Here is a 21,226-nt window from a genome sequence, read left to right as displayed (position 1 = left end):
AGAGATAGCTTAGTATTCAATATATTCATATGGTACAAAAAGGATGTACAAATCCTACAGCCATAGGCTGCCTTGAAAAGGTAGTAAAATACCTAATCTAATCCTAGTCTACGATCCAGCCCAATGCTGGATTGAATGCTTCAAATCGTTGAGCAATGTTGCCTTTTATAGGCTTGGTAAGATATAGTGAATTGGTCGACTGCTGGTCGGCAGCTTCTAGACAAAAACCATAAAACTTGCTGCAGTCGACTGATCATACGCTTGTATATGCTGGCCGACAGCCCTCCATGTCCACCACCAATCAAATCCCTCGCCACAATAGGTTCTGATCTGTCTTTATCTTGTTGCCTCTTCAGGATTAGCTTGGGATTAGCCAGTGCATGTCTTGCACATGACATATACATAGCACTATCGAAGTCATGCTATCAATCCTTTGCATCCTCTTCTAGTTCACACTAGGTAGCCTACAATCCCTAGTATCCCCACAAAAGATGTGCGTTTCCACTTTGCAACATACGGGTCAGGAATAAATACCCAAGTTCATCCTCATCCAAGAGTTCATCTAAACAAACTCAAGGTTACCTTGGCAAGACCAGCCAAAGAAGGCTCTTTGGTCTCCCAAGTCAATGTTCTCTACAATAAACGCTTCTCTATAGGTCAAGGTTGTTCCCCAGAAGGTCTAGACCCACTCAGATATCTAGAACAATAATCTGTTAGATATGGCGTATTAGATGGGACATCAAGGTATATATCTCCATGGTGTGTATCTCCATTTGAACATCCCAAGAGATCAACCACTCTTAGGTCCCTTCCCTCAGATCACCCTTGCACTGGTCCAGATCTACTACTTTAGATCAGTCCACCACGAGTCTAGGTAATCAAGGGGAAATGTGGTCCAAGTTGTTCAGCTAAGGCATTACGAGCGCATACAAATCAAGAAGCTATCAAGAAATCTGCTTCTCGCTACTTACTCAAGCAACTCTCCTTCCACCTATGTCTGCTCCCCATGGATGTGAAGGCCACGGTCGTCGGTTACCCTCTAATGGAGGGGAAAGAGTCATCAGGTATCTGGAAAGAATCATGAAGGAAAAACCCAAACTGTTCCGCTGCAAAGACAAAAATCTACTCAGATCAAGTCACTCCCCAAACAACCACCCCATAAGGTACGACAACGAAGGATTAATGCCTTGCACGATGAGGTAAGGGTTTGGTGATGCAGGCAAGCACAAAATATCCTATAGAAGCAAACCAAGCTTCCCCATTGGTCTATGCTATAAAAACATAATGTCTGCCAATGCTTGCTTTTCTCCTGTGTTTGCTCCTTTTCACCCACATATGCCTGAGAGGTGAAAGAAGGTGCCACATGAAACAAGTGCCTATTTCACTCTCAAAAGGCAATCTAATGGTCATGCTACTCCATGGCTGTTTTGACCATGAATAGGTAGAAAAGGGTTTCTTCTGCTGCTACAAGGGCATAATAAAATACATGCTTATTGTGGATGTTCATGAAAGTAAAAGGGGAAAATCACAAATAACTCCTGTGAAAAATTTTGTGAGATCATTGCATGAACCATTTACCTAATGTTCCGTGTACAAAAAGTGAAGTGCGAATTCTGCTCCCCAGAGTTTTGTCCCATGCCGATCACACTGGTAAGACTCTCAAGGTGTGATGGTTTAAGAGGGACTATGTGCTTAATTAAATAGGTAGCCACCCAAGCTTTAAAAAAAAACTTATAATGCTTTATCCCTTCAAAAGAACTGGGTGCCCCTTTCTAGAAACTCCCAAAAGTGGCCAAGAATCTTATTTATAAGGTGGTAGAAAGCAAGCTGCAATGGAGGGTAAAAGCGGCAATAGCTATTCTGGGGGTGTTTTGTCTAAAAAAAGCTTAAAACAGAAAGCATGCTGTTTTTTTAAGGCAAATGCTCAGTAGCATTTGGCACCCTGGTTCTTGTCAGTGTACAGCATCAGCTGCCTCTACACTGACAACCCCCCCACCCCCTGCGGTTCCTTCTCTCTCTCTCTCTGCTCTGCTCTGTTGCGCCAACAGTTCTTCTGTGCTGTGCCAACAACCCCATGTGTTGTACTGCTGCGCACAGGCTGCCATATCCGTACACAACAGGTGTGCAGGACCTAGAGTGGTAACTGGCCCTTACTGAGCCCCAGTCTGGGACGAGTCAGCCAAGGATCCATTTTAGAGTCCATTGTCAAGTGTGCAAGTCCCGTACATGGTGGCATCTACTCACTTATAGTAGTGCTACGTGTGAACAGGGCTTAACCAAGGCCACTTTTTTCCCATGTGGTTTTTCCCTTTGGATATCAAGTGTGAAAGGACATCTATCCATATAACTTTTGTACTTCTATATTATATGGATGCACCACTCTCTCTCTCTCTCTCTCTCTCTCTCTCTCTCTCTCTTTGTGTGAGCTTCCTGTTTCTGGAGCTAACCCTAATCTGCAAGAAACCCTAAACTATGTGTGAGTGTGTGAGTCCCAACAATGGTATCAGAGCACGTTTCCTGTTCTCGAAAATTCCGTCCGTTGATTGCTTCTACAGTTCCGTCGCCAGCAGCTGCCCACGCAGTTGCAAGTTCTGCTCAAGCCCCCCCCCCCCCCCCCAAACACACACACACACACACACATGGCGGTGGTAGTGGGGAGGGCTCCACCACTGTCCAGCCCACGGGCTAAGCTCGCACCACAGTGGGCGGCGCTCGGTTGAGCTCCGCCACACTTGTGGCAAAGGGCCATTTTTCGCAAAAAAACTTGGAGGCGTTTCTGTTGCCCAGCCATGGCCCGTGCCGTTTCCGTCCAACGCCTCATCGCCGTCTGTTCCATTTCTGTCCACCGTCTCGTCGCCATTTGTTCCCCTAGTGGACGCCATCGTCGTCTGTTCGCCCCGTGGACTTTTCGTCCAACGTGTCACAGTTGCCGTCTGTTTCCCTTGCTGTCTAGCGTGTCGTCGTACGTTGTTGCCTTACCTACAACAGCCCACCGTTGATCTCGCCGTTACAGCCTCACCATCTTGCAACTCCGACGCCTTGCAGCACTGACGCGCCATCGTCTTCAGCACTAACATACCTTGCAACTCCGATGCCCTGTACCTCCCCATTTGCTCGCCACCGTCTTCGGCCCGTCTCCTATTGTACCTTGCCGTCTGCTACCCACCACCAAGGTCACCACCTGCAGGTGTTCAAATTAAAAGAAATAAATAAATTTGTTGGACATGTCAATTTGTAGACATTTTGGTACAGGGGTCAGAGAATTTTGGGGGTTTGGCAAAATTTCCCTTTGCATGGAAAATTGAAGGCTATGGTCAAGAACCACCATCTACAGACTTCTCAATTTGAACAAAATTGAACATTTTGCTTTGCTTAGAATTCGGGGTTTTTCTCCCAATTGCGGGGCTCTTGTGAAAATTGGGCAATTGATTGCACATTGAAGCAATTGTAGTGCATAAAAATTGGGGCTTTTCAGTTTGGAGCATGTAACAGGGGATTACAACAGTGATTTGTCACATATGTATACACATTGAGTGTACTTGGACACTTTGGTGCAGGTTTATACTTGCTTCATGTTGGAGGCAAAAATTTGCATAGGACATTTGGTTGCTTGGCAGTGCACATTGATGCTTGGTTTGCTTGCAGGTGTATTTTGTCTACATGGCTCAAAATGCTACAGATGTATTTGGTGTGCTCTCCCAAGAGGACAAGTTGGATGGTAAGCAAAGGGCTTTGGGGCATTGTGTGTGGTCACTAGTGATGACATACGCCCACTTACCATATAGCCAGCAACGCCTCAATGGGAAGGTGCTTAAAGAGCTCTTGTAGTAGAACTTGCTTCCACACAAGAGCAGAAAAGATGGGACTCCAGGGATGCACATGCCGTGTCCTTGATAGCCCTTTCAGTGAAAAGGTCTATTATTCCACACAGTCGGTCTTGCAAGACATCGAAGCTTGCATGGGGCACATTGGAAGCAATGTATCAGGTACGCAACGAGGCAAGAGTTGCCTACTTGAAGAGGCAATTGGATCTTCTTTCTATGGATGAGGGTGACTCCATGTCATATTATCTCACCAAAGTGAAACATTTGTTGGAACAATTGCTCAACATTGATGAGGTTATCCCATACAAACAGCCGGTCACCAACACTCTTCATTCTTTACCACCTTCCTTCTTAGGCTTTCACACCTTTCTCAACCTCTCTATGAGAGGAGGTGCTGATCCCATCACTTTTGAAGAGCTGGTGGGTTTACTCTTGCAAGAAGAGCAAACAAGAGCAAACCTATCTAGCAACCGTGGTGGAGACAAGGCATTTACAGCCAAGGATAAGGGTAAAGCAAAGAGCTTTAAGTATGGGGGACACCAGTCTACTAAGGTTGGTCATGGACAGTCCTCTTCTGGTGGTGAAAAGTCTGATAAAGGGGATGCAAACAGCCTAAAAAGAAGCGCAAATGTCATTACTGCCATAAGCATGGCCACTACATCAATGAACGTAGAAAGCGGATTGCAAAAGAGAAAAAGAAAGATGTAGGCATTGAGTAGTAGACTCTTCTGATGACAAAGCAAAGCAATTGGCTAATGTAATTCAGGAAGAGCACACTTTTTTGGTCACATGCACTAGTGACACACCAAGTGCTTCAGACAATGATATGCTTGCATTGCATTTGACAGACAGGATGTATCATGGTATTTTGATAGTGGTGCTTCGAGCCACATCACTTCATGCAAAGATGTATTTCAGCACTTAATTTATGCTTCAAATGGTCGCACTGTATCATGTGCATATCATACCACTTATCCAGTAAAGGAATTGGCAATGTTATACTTGTTGCAGCCAATGGTGCCAATATATATATATATGACAAAAGTGTTGTATGTTCCAGGGATAAAGAAAAATATGCTTTCTGTCTCAGCCATAAACGACCAAGGTTTAAATGTTGAATTTGAAGGTGGGAAGTGTTTGGTGAAAGACCCATCAAAGGATTATGAAATAGTCACTTCCGGAACATTATACAAAGGCTTGTATAAGCCGGACAGCTATGCCAAGTGTACTTATGATGCACATACAGTGGCTGCCCACACCTTTGCTATGCATGATGCAGAGCTTTGGCATGCTCATTTTGGGCATGTAAATTTTCAAAGTTTGATGTTTTTGCAGAAGTATCATATGGTTGATAATATGCCGCCTCTTGAGTCTCCAACAAGACATGTATGTGGGGTGTATTTTGGGAAAGATGCATCGAAAACCATTCCCCAGGGATGGAGCTGTTAGAGCTTAAAGTAAATTACAGCTCATACACAGTGATGTATGTGGTCCAATGTGGACACCATCCATAGGGGAGCATCTTTATTTCGTCACATTCATTGATGACTACTCCAGGTTTACTTGGTTTTACCCCTTGAAAGCGAAAGTAGAGGTGTTTACATGCTTTCGACACTTTGCATTCAAGGATTATATGCTTCCAAAGGGCATCAAACACCTATGTATTGTGTCTTACACAGCACAACAGAATGGTGTAGCCTCACAATTTTTGGATGGAAGCTTTAATGTGTGCAACTCATGTGTTGAACAGGTGTCCAACAAAAGCTTTGAAAACCATAACACCATTTGAGGCTTGGTATAGCCAAAAGCCAAAAGTGGATTATATGCGTACATTTGGGTGCATGTGCTAGAACAACTTCGAACAAAGCTAGATGATAAAGCAATAAAATGTATTTTTGTGGGCCACAGTAATGAGAGCAAAGGATACCGTCTTTATAATCCAACAACACGTCGGATTTTTGTTGGTAGAGATGTCGTATTTGCTGAAAATTCAGTTCAGCCCATGTACAGCTTGTATAAAAGTAATGATACAGGCATACAAGACATGTTTGATAGGCTATTACCCATTGCAATTAGGGGGGGATTTAGATCAGCCAGCAATTCAGCCCCCTTCTATGAAAGAAGTTGAAGATCTTGTCAGGGAAGAGCAAACAGCCATAGACATAGCCAAGTTCGGTGCCAAGATGGTTTTTGAAAACTTTGCAAGATAGCAAACTTGCAGCTCCACTCACAGGTAGAACAAGGGCTAGTTCTAGCCATGCATTGAATATGCATCATGAGGAGTTTGCATTAGCCATCGGTGGTCTCTTTGATTTAGAAGAGCCTTCTTCTTATGAAGAAGCACAGGAGAATGAGCATTAGGTGCACAAGCCATGTGGGATGCCTGATTTACTTGTGTAACACGAGGTCTGACATAGCTTTTGGGGTGTCTCTGTTAAGCAAATTCATGCACAGTCCAGGCACAAAGCATTGGCAAGCAATCAAACTTATTTTTTGTTATCTTCAGGGTACCTTGGATCTTGGTTTGTTCTATCCTAGGGGGGCAGCTTGCAACTTTATGCATACAGTGATTCAGATTGGGCTGGTGATTATGATACCAAGCAATTCACGAGTGGGAATTGTTTTTACTTGGCAGTTCATGCATATCTTGGTTGAGCAAAAAGCAACCCACTGTTGCCACATCTACTTGCGAGGTTGAGTATAGGGCAGTCTTCATAGCTACAGTAGATTGTGTATGGTTGAGGAGATTATTGGCTGATCTTCGTGAGTGTCAGTAGACACCCACCACCATTCTCACTGATAGCGAGAGTGCTATGGCCGTGGCACGAAATCCCGTATTTCATACACGTACCAAGCACATTGAGATTCATTATCACTATGTTAGAGAGAGGCTACATGCAAGGGAGATGAGTTTATCTTACTGCCCTACACAGGATAATGTTGCAAATCTGTTCACAAAGGCTTTACCTCAAGAGAAGTTTGAAGCTTTCCGCAAAGCTTTGGGCTTACTCATACAGAGAGTGATCTGCTACCTTGTACAGGTTCACACTTCCACTACACGGGGGATTTGTAGGCAGATGCTCACTTATAGTAGTGCTACGTGTGAACAGGGCTTAACCAAGGGCACTTTTTTCCCATGTGGTTTTTCCCCTTGGATATCAAGTGTGAAAGGACACTCTATCCATATAACTTTTGTACTTCTATATTATATGGATGTGACTCATATGCAAGGGTTGACTTGCATTTGTGATCACCACACTCTTTGTGTCTTGCTCTCTCTCTCTCTCTCTCCTCTCTCTCTTTGTATGAGCTTCCTGTTTCTGCAACTAACCCTAATCTTCAGGAAACCCTAAACTGTGTGAGTGTGTGAGTCCCAACACCGCTCATGAAGGTAGTGCAGTCCCGCACTTAGGTGTCATCCTCTTGAATTATGTAGAGGTGTACCATGCATTGTTAGGCTTTCAGCCATAAGATTTTAGAACATGTAGGTAGTTGCCGGAAGTGCATGGGCAAAAGGCTCACTTTGCTGCCCTCCACTTGGGCATGTTTTGGGGCAGCCCACATGCCATTCTATGGCCCGTAAAGCCCCATTAAGAGCCCTGTTGGTGTAACATGTGGAAGCTTCGAGGAAGATCGGTAACTTCAATGCTCAGAAATCAGCACACTAACTCACAAAACTGAATGTAGATGTGCAAAAAAATTGAGAGAGAGAGAGGGAGAAGAGGACACAATATTGGGTCCCGAATACCCTCTGTAGGGCCCCCACCACGAATGGTGTATTTGCTTTTCTTAGAATGATGTAAAATACTGAAACAAAAGACTAACTGAACCTTCTTGGCTGAAATGGATCTCTACCCTTGACCTTCAATCCTTCACCTCTTCTACGTTTAGCTTGGTTCTAGGCTGTCTTGGCCCTTGCTTCAGCTTCAGCACTTGGTAAATGATGAGATGAACAAATGATTTGTGGGCTAGGGCATTTATACCCTCTAGGAAGACCAGACGGCTGGCTCAAAAGCAATCGGCTGTCCCAGATTTTCTCCACGGCTGATAAAATACAGAAAAAAGCCTAATAAATGCTGTGCATGATTCCACACTTGGGCTGGGCTCTAGGTGCATGAGAATGGGCTGCTGGGCACTGTGCGCATGATGGACTGGATGCTGGGCAGCCTGTATGGGCTGCCCCACACATTGCCATACAGTCCCTTAGGGCTGGATAACCAGTTGGCTACCCTTGCAAAGGCCCTAGGGCTGTCCCACAGCCCTCCTATGGCCCTCCTATGACTGGTGGGTACAGCCAGGGCCTTCCTGGACCTTATGGGGGTTGTCTTACACTTTCTCCATGCCCACAAGAGTCCTTGGGGTAGCCCTATGGGCTGGCCCCCTTTCCTACATGCAAACCCTAACTGTCTACACAATGCTCTGGCATCCATTTTCATACCAGATACACAGAGTCACTGTCATCATTCCAGAGGGAGACTCACAGCGCGGACTGGCACTGTTTCATGTGCAGGACAATGCACACCTGACTCTGGACTCATGTGCAGGACAATGCACAACTGACCTTGGACGACTGGGATGGAACCTTGGCTGACCCGTCCCGGACTGGGTTCACATGGGACCAGTTTTCCATCCCAGGTCTTGCACCTTCTGTACAGATATGTTTACGTGGCATCCAAGTGCGGGATGGATGTGACATCCCCATTCTGCTTAACTTCACGGAAGCTGCATAGCCTCCAAATAATCCGTCAATAATGCCGGATAGTCGTCGAAAAACTCTTTGTTAAGCCATACCGCTTCGTGGGTCCCTCGGTCTTGAAACTTCGTGAGGAATTGTCTTTGCCTTTGGCCTGAGCCATGCTTGGAACGGTGCAAAAGGATATGTTCTGGAACCATAACTTCTGCTTTATCAATAATATGTGGTTCCACCTCGTATTTAATTTTTGAAGGGATCAGACCTGCATATGGCTTTAACCAACTGACGTGAAACACATCGTGCATAGTCCAACTCGGATGTGGCTTCAACTGCATTGAAACCTCATTGATCTTTCTCTGGATGGGAAAAGGTTTGAAGCTCCTGAAAGACAACTTTGGGCATCACTTGCCCAATTGCTTCAACCTTTGCTTCATAATCCGAAGATAAATCCAATCCCCTTCCGAAAACTTCATATCCCTTCGGTCCTTATTAGCCTATCGAGTGTAGGCCTCTTGCGTTTTAGCCAACCTATCTTTTACTAACTCTAAAATCTCATGGTAAGACGTCGTTACTCTGTTCGCTTCAGGTATTGAAGACGAGGTCCTGGTCAAAAACGATTGGAATGGTCTTCCAAATGCTGTCTCATATGGAGTCTTGCCAATAGCTGAAGAAAAAGAATCATTCAAAACAGTTTGAACTAAAGGCAAATATGATTCTCACTTACCTTGCTGATCGTTGACATAACACTTCAGCACATAAAGGACCAATTGGTTGTAGATCTTTGTGTGGCCTTTCGTCTGTGGGTGAAATGCACTAGAAAAATTCAATTTAGTGCCAAAGTTATCAAACAATGCCCTCCAAAAATGACTGGTAAATTTGGCATCTTGGTCTGACACTATGGTCCTAGGAATCCTTTCAATCGGGTAGCAATGCCGAATGAACAACTGGGCAACGTCCTCGGTGGTCACATTGGCCCTGCATGGAATAAGCATAACAAATTTGCTAAATCTATCAACAATAGTTAAGCATTGAGTATTACGCTTTCTTGGACTGGGAGGCAGATTCGTGACAAAGTCCATTGAAATATCTTGGAAAGGTCCCTTAGGAATTGGCAAGGACTGTAATAACTCTATCTTCTTTCCATGAGGAGTTTTCACCTTTTGACAAATATGACAGCGTTGTACATATGAAAACACATCTCGCCTCATCTTTGGCCAATAATATTGCCGTTCCGATTTCTCCAAAGTCGAATTCATGTCCCGATGACCACCAGCAATGGCGTCATGGGCGTCATGGAGAAGAGCTGCCCTGAACAACTGCATGACACATAGTCGGTCTTTGTAGAAAAGCCAACCATCGCGTATCAGAAAGTGGCATGGTCTTGTGGTATCCAATGTCTGTTCCCACTATATGTCGAATTTCTCGAAATCCGCGTAAGTGTGCTTCATGTCGTCTAGTCCTGTACCAATAAGGTCGAGTCTAGTGGTCTGAATCGAAGCCACTTGTCCCTTCTTGCTCAAAGCATCGGCCATTGGATTGGCCTTTCCTGGAAGGTATTGAATCATACCACCAAATTGCTGGAATATTTGGCTCCAGCGGTGTTGTCGGTCACTCCACTGTGGAGTTGGCATTGTGTGAATCCAGTGTGATGCCTAATGGTTAGTGCTAATCTCAAAGTCATGGCCATAAAGAAAATGTTTCCAATGTTTCAATACCTGTATAACTGCAAGGAGTTCATGATCGTAGACCGAGTAATTCTTCTGTGCGGGCAGTAACGTTCGAAACATGTAAGCTACTGGATGACCATTCTGTTGTAATACACCGCCAATTGCAATGTTACTCACATCGGTGATCACCTGAAATGGCTCGTCCCACGAGGCAAGTGCTAAACAAGGCGCTTCTGATAAAGCCACCTTGAGGTTCTTGAATGCCTCCAACGCTTGTGGAGTCATTCGAATCCGTTGTCCTCTTGTCTTGACACCCTTAGCAGATCGACGAAATCCGTCGAGAGGTCAGAAAACTTGTCTATGTGGGTGGAGTATACCTGGTATATACCCACAAATGATCTGATGTCATAAGTTACCCGAGGTACTTCCCAATTGACAATCTCGGTCACTTTAGCCGGATCAAGTCGAATTTCTTTTGCACTTATTATGTATCCAAGGTAATGCACCTGGAACAAATAAAATTCCGACTTCTTTGCATTGACGTAGAGCTCGTTGCTTTCGAGCAACTTAAGGACTTTCTCCACATCAATGTCATGCTGCTCAACCGTAGCTGAAAAAACTAGTATGTCCTCGAGAAATATAAACACACACTTTCAAATTAATTAATGGAAAACACGCATCATCATGCAATTGAATGTAGTTGGGGCGTTCGTCAAGCCAAAAGGCATGAAATTCATAATGGGCATGTTCTGTATGGAAGGCTGTCTTGGAGATGTCTCCCTCCACAATTTGCACCTGGTGGTACCCACTCTTTAAATCGAGTTTCGAGAACACCTTAGCTCCATTCAGCCTCTCGAGAATATAATCTATTTGAGGCATTGGGAATCTACTCTTGATAGTCAGCTTATTGAGTGCACGATAATCAACACACAAACGAGAAGACCCATTTTTCTTCTTGACAAACAAGATTGATGCTGCAAATGGTGACACGTTGGGGCGGATGAAGCCAGATTGCAACAATTCTTGGAGTTGGTGGTCCAACTCCGATTCCATTGCCTTGGAAAGGCGATATGGAAACTTGCTCGGGGGTTCCGAGCTTTGGAGGAGGTCAATCTTGTGGTCCTCTGGTCTGGGGGGAGGGGGGAGAGCTGGGGAGGGGGATTGTTCCGAAGAAAAATCTTCTGAAACGTTTCATGGAGAGACAAATACTTCTCGGAAGCACTGGCCACTGTTTGGGCCGTCTTGATGTATATCATCGCACAATGTGCGCCTTTCCGAACTGCTCGCTTAGCTTGTAAGTGGCTCATGAGTGGAAAGTTCGGAATTCCTGGCTCACACTTAATGGTCACTGGGGCGTTTGACACATTCGGATTAATCTGGAAAGTGTGCTTGTCCCACTGTACATCAGGAAGGAACTTGTGAAACCACTGAATGTCCAAAATTATGTCTGCTCCTACAAGAGGGGCACAAACTCTATGCCCTAAATAACTAATTTAGCACCTAGAGCTTCATACTTGACACTCGTTGTTATGCCTGTGCTAAAACCCTCAACTTGTTTGTCCACCGAAGTCAAGACGAAATGGGCACACCGAGCGGCCTGTTCCGTGACCACGTCCTCCGTGCTGCCATTGTCAAACAAGACAATGACTCTCTGGCCACTTATATAGCCAAAGGTCTTGAGCAATTCGTTGCGCTCACACTCTTGGTCATGGGCACCCTTCTGCATATCTTCGAGCTCCCGGCTAATGATTGCACCAACTGAAGCATTGGGATTTGAAGAACTAGGGGCAGCCACTGGGGTTTGTGTGGGAGTTGGGCTCGCCACGAAAGGTGTGGAGGCGGTCTTTGGAGCGGTAGTCTTCTTAGGACGCTCCCGAGAAGTGTGGCCTTTTGTATAACAAAAGAAACACCTACCCTCCTTGTAGTCAGTAATCTCCTCTCAGCACTCAACTTGCCACCTGTCTTACCTACCTCCGCTTTCTGATCTGGAGTAAGCTTGGACGCATTGTTCGAGTTCTTGGAGCTAGAGGCTATCGTGCTCTGTCCTAGGGAAGACCCCGTTTGGTTCTGGCCTTTTTCCCCCGAGGCGGTAGCCTTGGGAGTAGCCAGTTGGGAAGACTTGGGCTTGCCACCATTATGCTTCATTTCTGCACTCTACGCAAGTGAGAGTGCGTCTTCGAAGGTGGCTGGCCTAAACATACGCACCTCCCACTCGATTTTCTTGTCAAGGCCATAGAAAAACTGCACTTTCTTGTCTGAATCAGATAAGCCTAATTGCAAACATAAAGTCAAAATTCTATTGGCAAATTGAAGGACTGGTTGTGCGTTTTGATGCACTCCCATGAACTCGTCTTCGAGTCGCTCAAGGTAATGTGGCGGTAGAAACCGCTACTTAAGGTCGCGGACAAACTCGTCCCACACATAAGTTGCCATACCTAATCTGGTGTGGGCATGAGCCCACTGAGTCCACCAAGGAATGGCCTCACCTTCCAAGTACCAAATGGCTAAGATCACTCTGTCAGTATCTGTCTTTCTAACTGCGGCAAAGTAAGCTTCAAACTGATGCAACCATGAATGAAGAATTGTGGGGTTGAGTCAACCATTATACTTACTGAAGTTCATTTTCTCGAGAAAATGATTCGAGGGCTCCGCTGGCGTCAATCTGGCGTCCAAAGCTGCAAGGTAACGCTCATGTTCCACGCGTCGCATGGCTTCGTCTTCACGTTGTCGGATCTCCAATGCACGCAGCTGCAACTCAAGCAAAGAACTCGACTGCGGTCGTGACCCTGCGAGAGGGTCCCTGTGTAGAGGATCTGGAATCGGGGATACGGAAGGAGAGGGAGGAGGAGATGGAAAATGCGGCGCTGGAGAATGGGTATGCTCTTCCAGAGCTAGGATCTGCACCTTCTGCTCTTCCAACTTGGTCGTCTGGTCTGTGATTGCTCGCATCATCTGCTGGAACATCTCTGTAACACTCAAGCTTGTTGCCCTAGCTGGGCTGCCCGGTGCACTCTGGTCCCAAGGTTCTTGGTCTCTCTCGTTGTCGAAGCTCGCCATAGCAGGAAAACGCACTTCCTTTCCGGAGCACAATTTGACCATCCACTGTGTGTGTGGGAGACTTCTGGAGGCTGAAAACCAACCGTCCTTCGAGGGACAGGAGTCACTCCGAAAGGGGTAGTCCACCGAAGTCTGAAAACCAACCACACGAGCGAGAAAAAATTCTGGTTTCTTGCTACTCTTGAACTAGGCTTTGATACCACTGTAACATGCGGAAGCTTTGGGGAAGATCGATAACTTCAATGCTCAGAAATCAGCACACTTGTCGTGACGAAATTAACGCACAAAACTTAATGTAGATGTGCAGAAAAATAGAGAGAGAGAGAGAGAGAGAGAGGGAGAAGAGGACTCAGTATTGGGTCCCGAATACCCTCTGTAGGGTCCCCATCACGAATGGTGTATTTGCTTTTATTAGAATGATGTAAAATACTGAAATAAAAGACTGGCTGAACCTTCTTGGCTGAGATGCATCTCTGCCCTTGACCTTCAATCCTTCACCCCTTCTGCGTTAGCTTGGTACTAGGCTGTCCTGGCCATTGCTTCAGCTTCAGCACTTGGTAAATGATGAAATGAACAAATGATTTGTGGGCTGGGGTATTTATACCCTCTAGGAAGACCAGCCGGCTGGCTCAAAAGCAGTCGGTTGTCTCAGATTTGCTCCACGACTGATAAAATACAGCAAAAAGCCTAATAAATGCTGCGCATGATTCCACATTTGGGCTGGGCACTAGGCGCATGAGAAATGGGCTGCTGGGCAGCCTGTATGGGCTGCCCCACACATTGCCCTACAGTCCCCTAGGGCTGGATAACGAGTTGGCTACCCTTGCAAAGGCCCTAGGGCTGTCCCACAGCCCTCCTATGGCCCTCCCATGGCTGGTGGGTACAGCCAGGGCCTTCTTGGCCCTTATGGGGGTTGTCTTACACTTTCTCCATGCCCACAAGAGTCCTTGGGATAGCCCTACAGGCTGCCCCCTTTTCCTACATGCAAACCCTAACTGTCTACACAGTGCTTTGGCATCCATTTTCATACCAGATACACAGAGTCACTGTCATCATTCCAGAGGGAGACTCATAGCACGGACTGGCACTGTTTCATGTGCAGGACAATGCACACCGGACCTTGGACTCATGTGCAAGACAACGCACACCTGACCTCAGACGACTTGGATGGAACCCTGGCTGACCTGTCCCGGACTGGGCTCACATGGGACTAGTTTTCCATCCCAGGTCCCGCACCTTCTGTATAGATATGTCTACGTGGCATCCAAGTGCGGGATGCACGTGACATCCCCTTATGCTTAACTTGACGGAAGCTGCATAGCCTCCAAATAATCCGTCAATAACGTCGGATAGTCGTCGAAAAACTCTTTGTTAAGCCATACCGCCTCGTGGGTCCCTCGGTCTTGAAACTTCGTGAGGAATTGTCTTTGCCTTTGGCCTGAGCCATGCTTGGAACGGTGCAAAAGGATCTGTTCTGGAACCATAACTTTTGCTTCATCAATAATATGTGGTTCCACCTCGTATTTAATTTTTGAAGGGATCAGACCTGCATATGGCTTTAACCAACTGACGTGAAACACATCGTTGCATAGTCCAACTCGGATGTAGCTTCAACTGCATTGAAACCATCCAAGTGTAGGATGCACGTGACAGTTGGCCAGGTCGGCCAGCGCTAATAACCACACGTCTGAAAAGGCGCCTCATTTATGATGTTTATTCAGGTCATGGGTTGCTGAAAACTGGCCGACAGCTCCTTATGTAAACCGACTAGCATACTTTGGTCATATATAAGCAATAGGCAGCATAGAGCATAAATCATCTCATTTTCTACAAGTGCTGAAAGTTGAGGGCTGTAGACAAGCCAAGTGAAGGGCCAAAGCAACGTGGAAAGGTGTAGATCAAGGGATTAGACTTCAGGTTGAAAGGTATCTCGCCAAGGGAGCTGTCCAAGTCAAGTCAGTTCAGTCCAGGCTCTTTACAGCCAAGATATTGTCGTTCTACTCAGTCAATAAAGCAAATACACGATATGTGGTGGGGGCCCTTCACGGGTATTTGGGTCGCAATATTGTGTATTTGTCTTCTCTCTCTCTCTCTCTCTCTCTCTCTCTTTTATATTTTCCATTCCATGATGAGATATGCCATGGACATTATTGTATCACTTTGGTCTCACAGGCCCATTGGGTCTTTAGTAGACGCTTAATATATCTTTCTTTCTTTATTATTCATTGTCAAGAACCAAGGGCTGAAAGTATTTATCAAAGTATAATCCTCGTCTATAAGCTTCCGCATCTTACAATGGTATCAGAGCTTTGCCTTTTGGTGAAGAAATTTAGCCAAGAAAAAAAGAAACGAATTTCTTTTTCTACTTGTGTGGCTGGTTTATAGGCACTAGTAGCACTCCCCATTCATGTGTGACTCTTTTCCAAAGGACGGTTGGTTTATAGCCTTTGGAAGCGACCGGAAATGTCTCCCACACATAGTGGATGGTTTATTTGCGGTTAGGGAAAAAATTAACCACTCCCACTGGCGAAATTTGATGATGAGAGAGAACACCAAATCCTTGAAGAAACTGTTGCTTCTACAACAATTGCATTAGGAAGCCACATTTGCAGTGGAGATATGCAAGCAATGTTCCAGCAATTTATGCATCTCATGATGCAACGTAGGGAACAACTGCTTGAGCAAAAGGCTTTGATTCAGGCCTTGGAGAAGCGGCTACGTCTTCAGGATTCCCCCTCCTCCTCCTCCTCCATTGTCACCGAGGTCCCTTCCTAGATACCTTTGCCTTGGCTAACTCCATTGCAGAGTTAACGCAGTAGTCCTGTGCTTCACATTGCAAGTACGAGAGTTCGAGTTTCGGACGCAGGCAAGTAGATCACGCTGCCGCACAGGAAGAACAAAGACAACACGTGGGCACGAGCATTTCCTTGCAGCCCAAGTCATGTCAGTTCAATCCAGGCTATTTACAGTCAAGATACTGTCATTCTACTCATTCAATAAAGCAAAGACAACCTAATACTTTGTATTTGTCTTCTCTCTCTCTCTCTCTCTCTCTTCTTCTCTACATTGTGCTATTCATTGTTAAGAACCAAGGGCTGAAAGTCTTTATTTATTCTTGATCTCTCTCCACCATGTCAAGGCTTCCCCCTTTAGGAGACCCCTCACCATCTATACCTTTCGGGTATCCGTGAAAGGGTGAAACTCAAAGTGAACATTCCAATGGTTGAGCCAAGAGTCTACAACCTCATGTGTCCTGTCTTTCTTCTTGCTTGCAAAAGCATTTGGCGTGAACGAAGGACCCATTGCAACCGTACTTGCAGTAGTGGTTGAACCAACCACTGCCCTTCGGAGACGTAACACCTGATCCTGTGAATGCTGAATATCAGTGTGTAAATTAGCGTGGAGTTTGGCCATTGGCCCCTTGAAGTAAGTTTTTTCTATCCCCTCAACCTCTTCCTGCTTGAACTCCACTAGATCCCTTTCGGGTTGAGGATGCTCCTCATGGTCCGATAGGGTATCGTCATACTAGAGATCTTCAGTCATGGATGAAGTGAAGGCAGTATAGTGTCTGCTGCTGCAAGAAAACTATGTGACAATTCTGCATTTCAGAATTTAAAGAGGACTATGCTTTCACATGAGGAAAGACAAGAAAACACAACCTAGTGATGCTCCATGCATGAGAGATGGAAACCGTGTTGTGAATCCACACAACAGACCATCTCCAAAAACTTTGGTCATGTTGGAGTATGATAGTATGTGTTTAACTCCCCTAACCTTGTTTTCATAAGTATTCCTTGTCAATCCTACGCTTATTTGCTTGCTTGGTGTACGTTTCTAGAGTCTTTCCAGTTCTTGCTTTGGCTGGATCCATAAGCATGACACCATTAGGCAGTTAGCTTCTAGCTGAGAAGAGGCTTAAGGTGCTTCCCAAATGCAGCCTCATTTGGATTCTGATTATTATTTGAAGTGGAGTCGTCATTTAAGGTTGCTCGTATAAGGGGAAGTTCCATGGACTTTACTGCTTGTTGATGCAACACTTCAGCACAGCAAACACCAATTGATTGTTGGCCATTGTATTGAGGTTGTTTAAAGGTGGTATTCATAAGATAGTTGTACTTTTAAAACTTTGGTTTCTCAATCAGAGGTACTAATGATAGTGGTATGTTTGTAACAGGCGAATTCTCATTATTATGCCATCATTGAACAAGTATGCTCTTTTCATATCCTCCTTTCATGGGACTGCCTGAGTGAGCATTAGAGTGCTTTCCTTTGTTAGCCTAACCAAAATAACTTGTCGGCATTGCAGATTACGGAGGGAAACCTGTGGCTTCAGGACAGTGTGGGTGCCATTCCAAAAAATGCATGGGCAATTGATCCATTTGGACACTCACCTACAATGGCTTATCTTTTAAATCAAATGGGTTTTCAGAATATGCTCATTCAGAGGACACACTATGAGGTAAAGAAAGTTCTTGCACAGGAACAAAATTTGGAGTTTTTCTGGAGGCAGAGCTGGGATACATACAATTCTACCGACATGTTCTGCCACATGATGCCATTTTATTCCTATGACATTCCTCACACTTGTGGGCCAGAACCAGCCATCTGTTGTCAGTTTGATTATTGGCGTTTACCAGGGTTTGGCTCTGCCCAGCGTTGTCCATGGGGGTATGATCCACAACAGATAACTTCGAGTAATGTACAAGAGAGGTCTGAGAAATTGTTGGATCAATATAGGAAGAAATCCACCCTGTACAAGACAAATACACTCCTCGTGCCGCTTGGAGATGATTTTCGCTACATCACCATTGCAGAAGCAGATCTACAATTTGAAAATTATCAGAAGATTTTTGATTATATCAATGCACATCCTAAGTTGAAGGCAGAAGTGCAGTTTGGGACTTTAGAAGATTATTTCACAGCTGCAAAGGCAGAAATGAGTGCACAAAAAGGCAAGTTGAAGTTCCCTTCTTTGTCAGGAGATTTTTTCACCTATGCAGACAGGGTGCATGATTATTGGAGTGGCTATTATGTGTCACGTCCTTTCTATAAATCTGTGGACCGGGTTTTGGAGGAGACATTGCGGGCAGCTGATATCTTGTTTTCACTCTCCTTGGCATACTGTCAAACATCAGATCAAAGCGGCTTTCCTTTGCCATTCAGTGAGAAGCTAATAGCTGCTCGTAGAACACTTGCATTATTTCAGCACCATGATGGCATAACTGGCACTGCAAAGAACCATGTGGTGGTGGATTATGCAAGAAGGATGCACTCGGCCCTCTTAGACCTGCGGGGGTTTATGGCACAAGGTATGGGTGCACTGCTTGGTAGAAGTGCCAAAGAAGGCGTGTGCAGAGATGCAGACTTGAATATTTTTATGCCTGAGAAAGATCAAACATCACATGATGTGCCGCCAGTCAGGAAGATAGTTGATGTAGTTTACGACCAAGTACAGAGAGTGGTCATTTACAACGCCCTTGAGGAGGGAGTAAATCAGGTTGTGATGGTCCTTGTGGAGAGGACAGATGTATGTGTTATGGGCTCCGACTGGGAACCTGTTGACAGTCAAGTTAGTCCTGAGTGGGTGATTGCCAAGGACAAGGTTGGCAGCAGGCACCGGCTGCACTGGCAGGCTCGGGTTCCACCCATGGGGATTCAAACTTTCTTCATTTCTGCTGTAAAGGATTCTCTGTCATGTAAGGCTGCAGACCTTGCACAAGTGAAGATTTTGCATGCACCGAATACATTCTCCTGTCCTCCTCCTTATAAATGTTCTCAAATAGGAGAAGAGGTGATTGAAATACAAAACCAACATCAAACATTGGCCTTCTCAGTCCAGGATGGGCTCCTGCGGCATGTAAAGAACCACAAAAATGGCAGTAAGATGGCTTTAAGGGAAGACATTGCTTTCTATTCTAGTCATGGAAGTGGAGCTTATCTCTTTAAACCAGTTGGAGAAGCCAAATCTATGGTTAATCCAGGTGGTTCGGTCATAGTGACTGTAGGGCCTATGATGCAGGAGGTGTATACACAACCAAAAAGCAACTGGAGCCCCTCTCCAGCCAGCCGCAGGGCCCGTCTCTATAATGGGGTGGACTCTGTCCAAGGTTTTATGGCAGAGATGGAGTATCATGTGGAATTGCTAGATCATGAGTACAATGACAAGGAGTTGATTGTACGATTTGAAACAGATCTGGATACTGGCAATACCTTTTTTTCTGACCTAAATGGTTTTCAAACCATAGCTAGAGAGACTCGCAATAAGATTCCTCTACAAGGAAACTATTATCCAATGCCATCTCTTGCAATTCTACAAGGGACAGAAGGCCGTAGATTTTCTGTTCACTCTCGCCAGGCGCTTGGTGTAGCAAGTTTGAAAAGTGGGGCATTGGAGGTGATGCTTGACAGGAGATTGACACGAGATGATGAACGAGGCCTGGGGCAAGGAGTGCTTGACAACCGCCCCATGGATGTTACCTTTCACTTACTTCTAGAAAGCAATATTACATCCCTGCCAGACATCGCTGCTTCCACTCCCCATGTGCCATCTCTCCTTTCTCATCGGGTCTTGGCTCAGCTTAGCTACCCCATGCACACTTTCCTTGGCAAGATTGAGAATGCATCAGATGCTCAGAGCACATTTCTGCAGAAGAGGTTTGCGCCACTGGCAATGAACTTTCCTTGTGATCTGCATGTAGTAAGCTTAAAAGTGCCACAGCCACTAGATTTTTTGGAATCTAAATCCGTTGAGAAGACAAAGTATGCTCTTACTGTACATCGCAGAGGATGGGATACTTCCTATTGCAGGAAGGGTCGGACACAGTGCAGCAAAATGGCTGATGAAAGCTTGGATCTATTTGGGCTTTTTGACAATCTTCGTGTGACCACTGCAAAGCTGTCATCTTTGAACTTACTACATGACAATCCCAAAGAATTTGGTCGTGTGGAGTCTTTGGGTAGGAAGCAGCGGGGAGGATTTACTGAGCAGAAAGGATTTATAAGTTTGGCTCCTATGGAGATACAATCACTGAAGCTGGATTTGTCCATGGATGAGAGGAAGCAGTTCTACAATCACTGAAGCTGGATTTGTCAATGGATGAGAGGAAGCAGTACATAGCTTTGGTTTACTCTCCAGGGTGAGAAACATACTTAAAAGAGTCTTCAAAGATTATATACACCTTCTAGGATATCAATCCGGAAATTTGTAAAAATACTGAAGCCCACACTGAGCTTGTGCTGAAGATGGGAGGTTGTTGGTACTCTTAGCCTCCTGCACCTCTCAAGGGGAGTTAATCACCTCAGCACACTTGATATCAGCATATCAGCCCCTTGAGCATTGCTCCTTCCAAAAGAGAGCAAATGATGGAAATGCCCTTCTTGTCTTAGCAAGTTTCCAAAAGAAAGTTACATTCAGAAGGTTATGTCTCAAATTGCTATCTGATTCTGTTTTGGCCTTTAAAATTTTGGAGGTTGTGTCTGTGTTGTGCCAATACAACTGCACTGGGTAGTGATATGCTTATGCAAGCTTTATTTTATGACTTGGTTCTCTGTTAACACGAAGAGGAAGTTCCTCGGTAAGTTGGCTGATGACAAATCATTTCAAATAATTGTAAGTTCTCACTCGCTCTTTGTATACAAATAGTCTTCCATACCTAAGTAGGTTTTTTCTCATAGCTAGTGGGCAGCATTCAACTAGTACATAAATTGTAATCAAGTTTTGTTAATGTGGGGAAAATTTGTGAGATTTATTCAGTGATGCAAACAGCCACTACTGACGTTTGGATTGCAATTCTCCAAAACTAGCGGTTGTATGCAAGAGAAGCTAGGGTTGGGCTCCCTTTTGGCCATGGTTTTGGTGTTTGGTTGCTCTTGGTAGCTGCAATAGTGTTGATCCAAGTGAGCTCGCAAATGCAGGAACGCATTTCTTGTTTGACGCGACATTTCCTTTCTGAGATTTCTTCTTTCTTGGTTTCATGTTAACGTTT

General features: G+C 45.1%; 1 protein-coding gene across 1 annotated transcript in view; it reads left to right on the top strand.

Annotated features, from left to right (window-relative positions):
- LOC147616381 (alpha-mannosidase 2-like) overlaps positions 1–20,983 on the top strand; it is a 30,397-nt gene extending 9,414 nt beyond the window's left edge. The window contains exons 3-4 of the mRNA XM_086777448.1: positions 17,416–17,448; positions 17,548–20,983. Of these exons, the coding sequence (XP_086633574.1) occupies positions 17,416–17,448; positions 17,548–20,319 (2,805 nt within the window). The 3' untranslated portion in view covers positions 20,320–20,983. The remainder of the gene's footprint in view (positions 1–17,415; positions 17,449–17,547) is intronic.
- Positions 20,984–21,226: the final 243 nt, after the last annotated feature.

This window comes from Cibotium barometz, chromosome 38 (assembly GCF_041138505.1).
Source record: "Cibotium barometz isolate CiBa-2024 chromosome 38, ASM4113850v1, whole genome shotgun sequence".
Lineage (NCBI taxonomy): Eukaryota > Viridiplantae > Streptophyta > Polypodiopsida > Cyatheales > Cibotiaceae > Cibotium > Cibotium barometz.
Note: the sequence above shows the minus strand (reverse complement) of the source record. Positions and strands in the feature narration are given on the sequence as shown.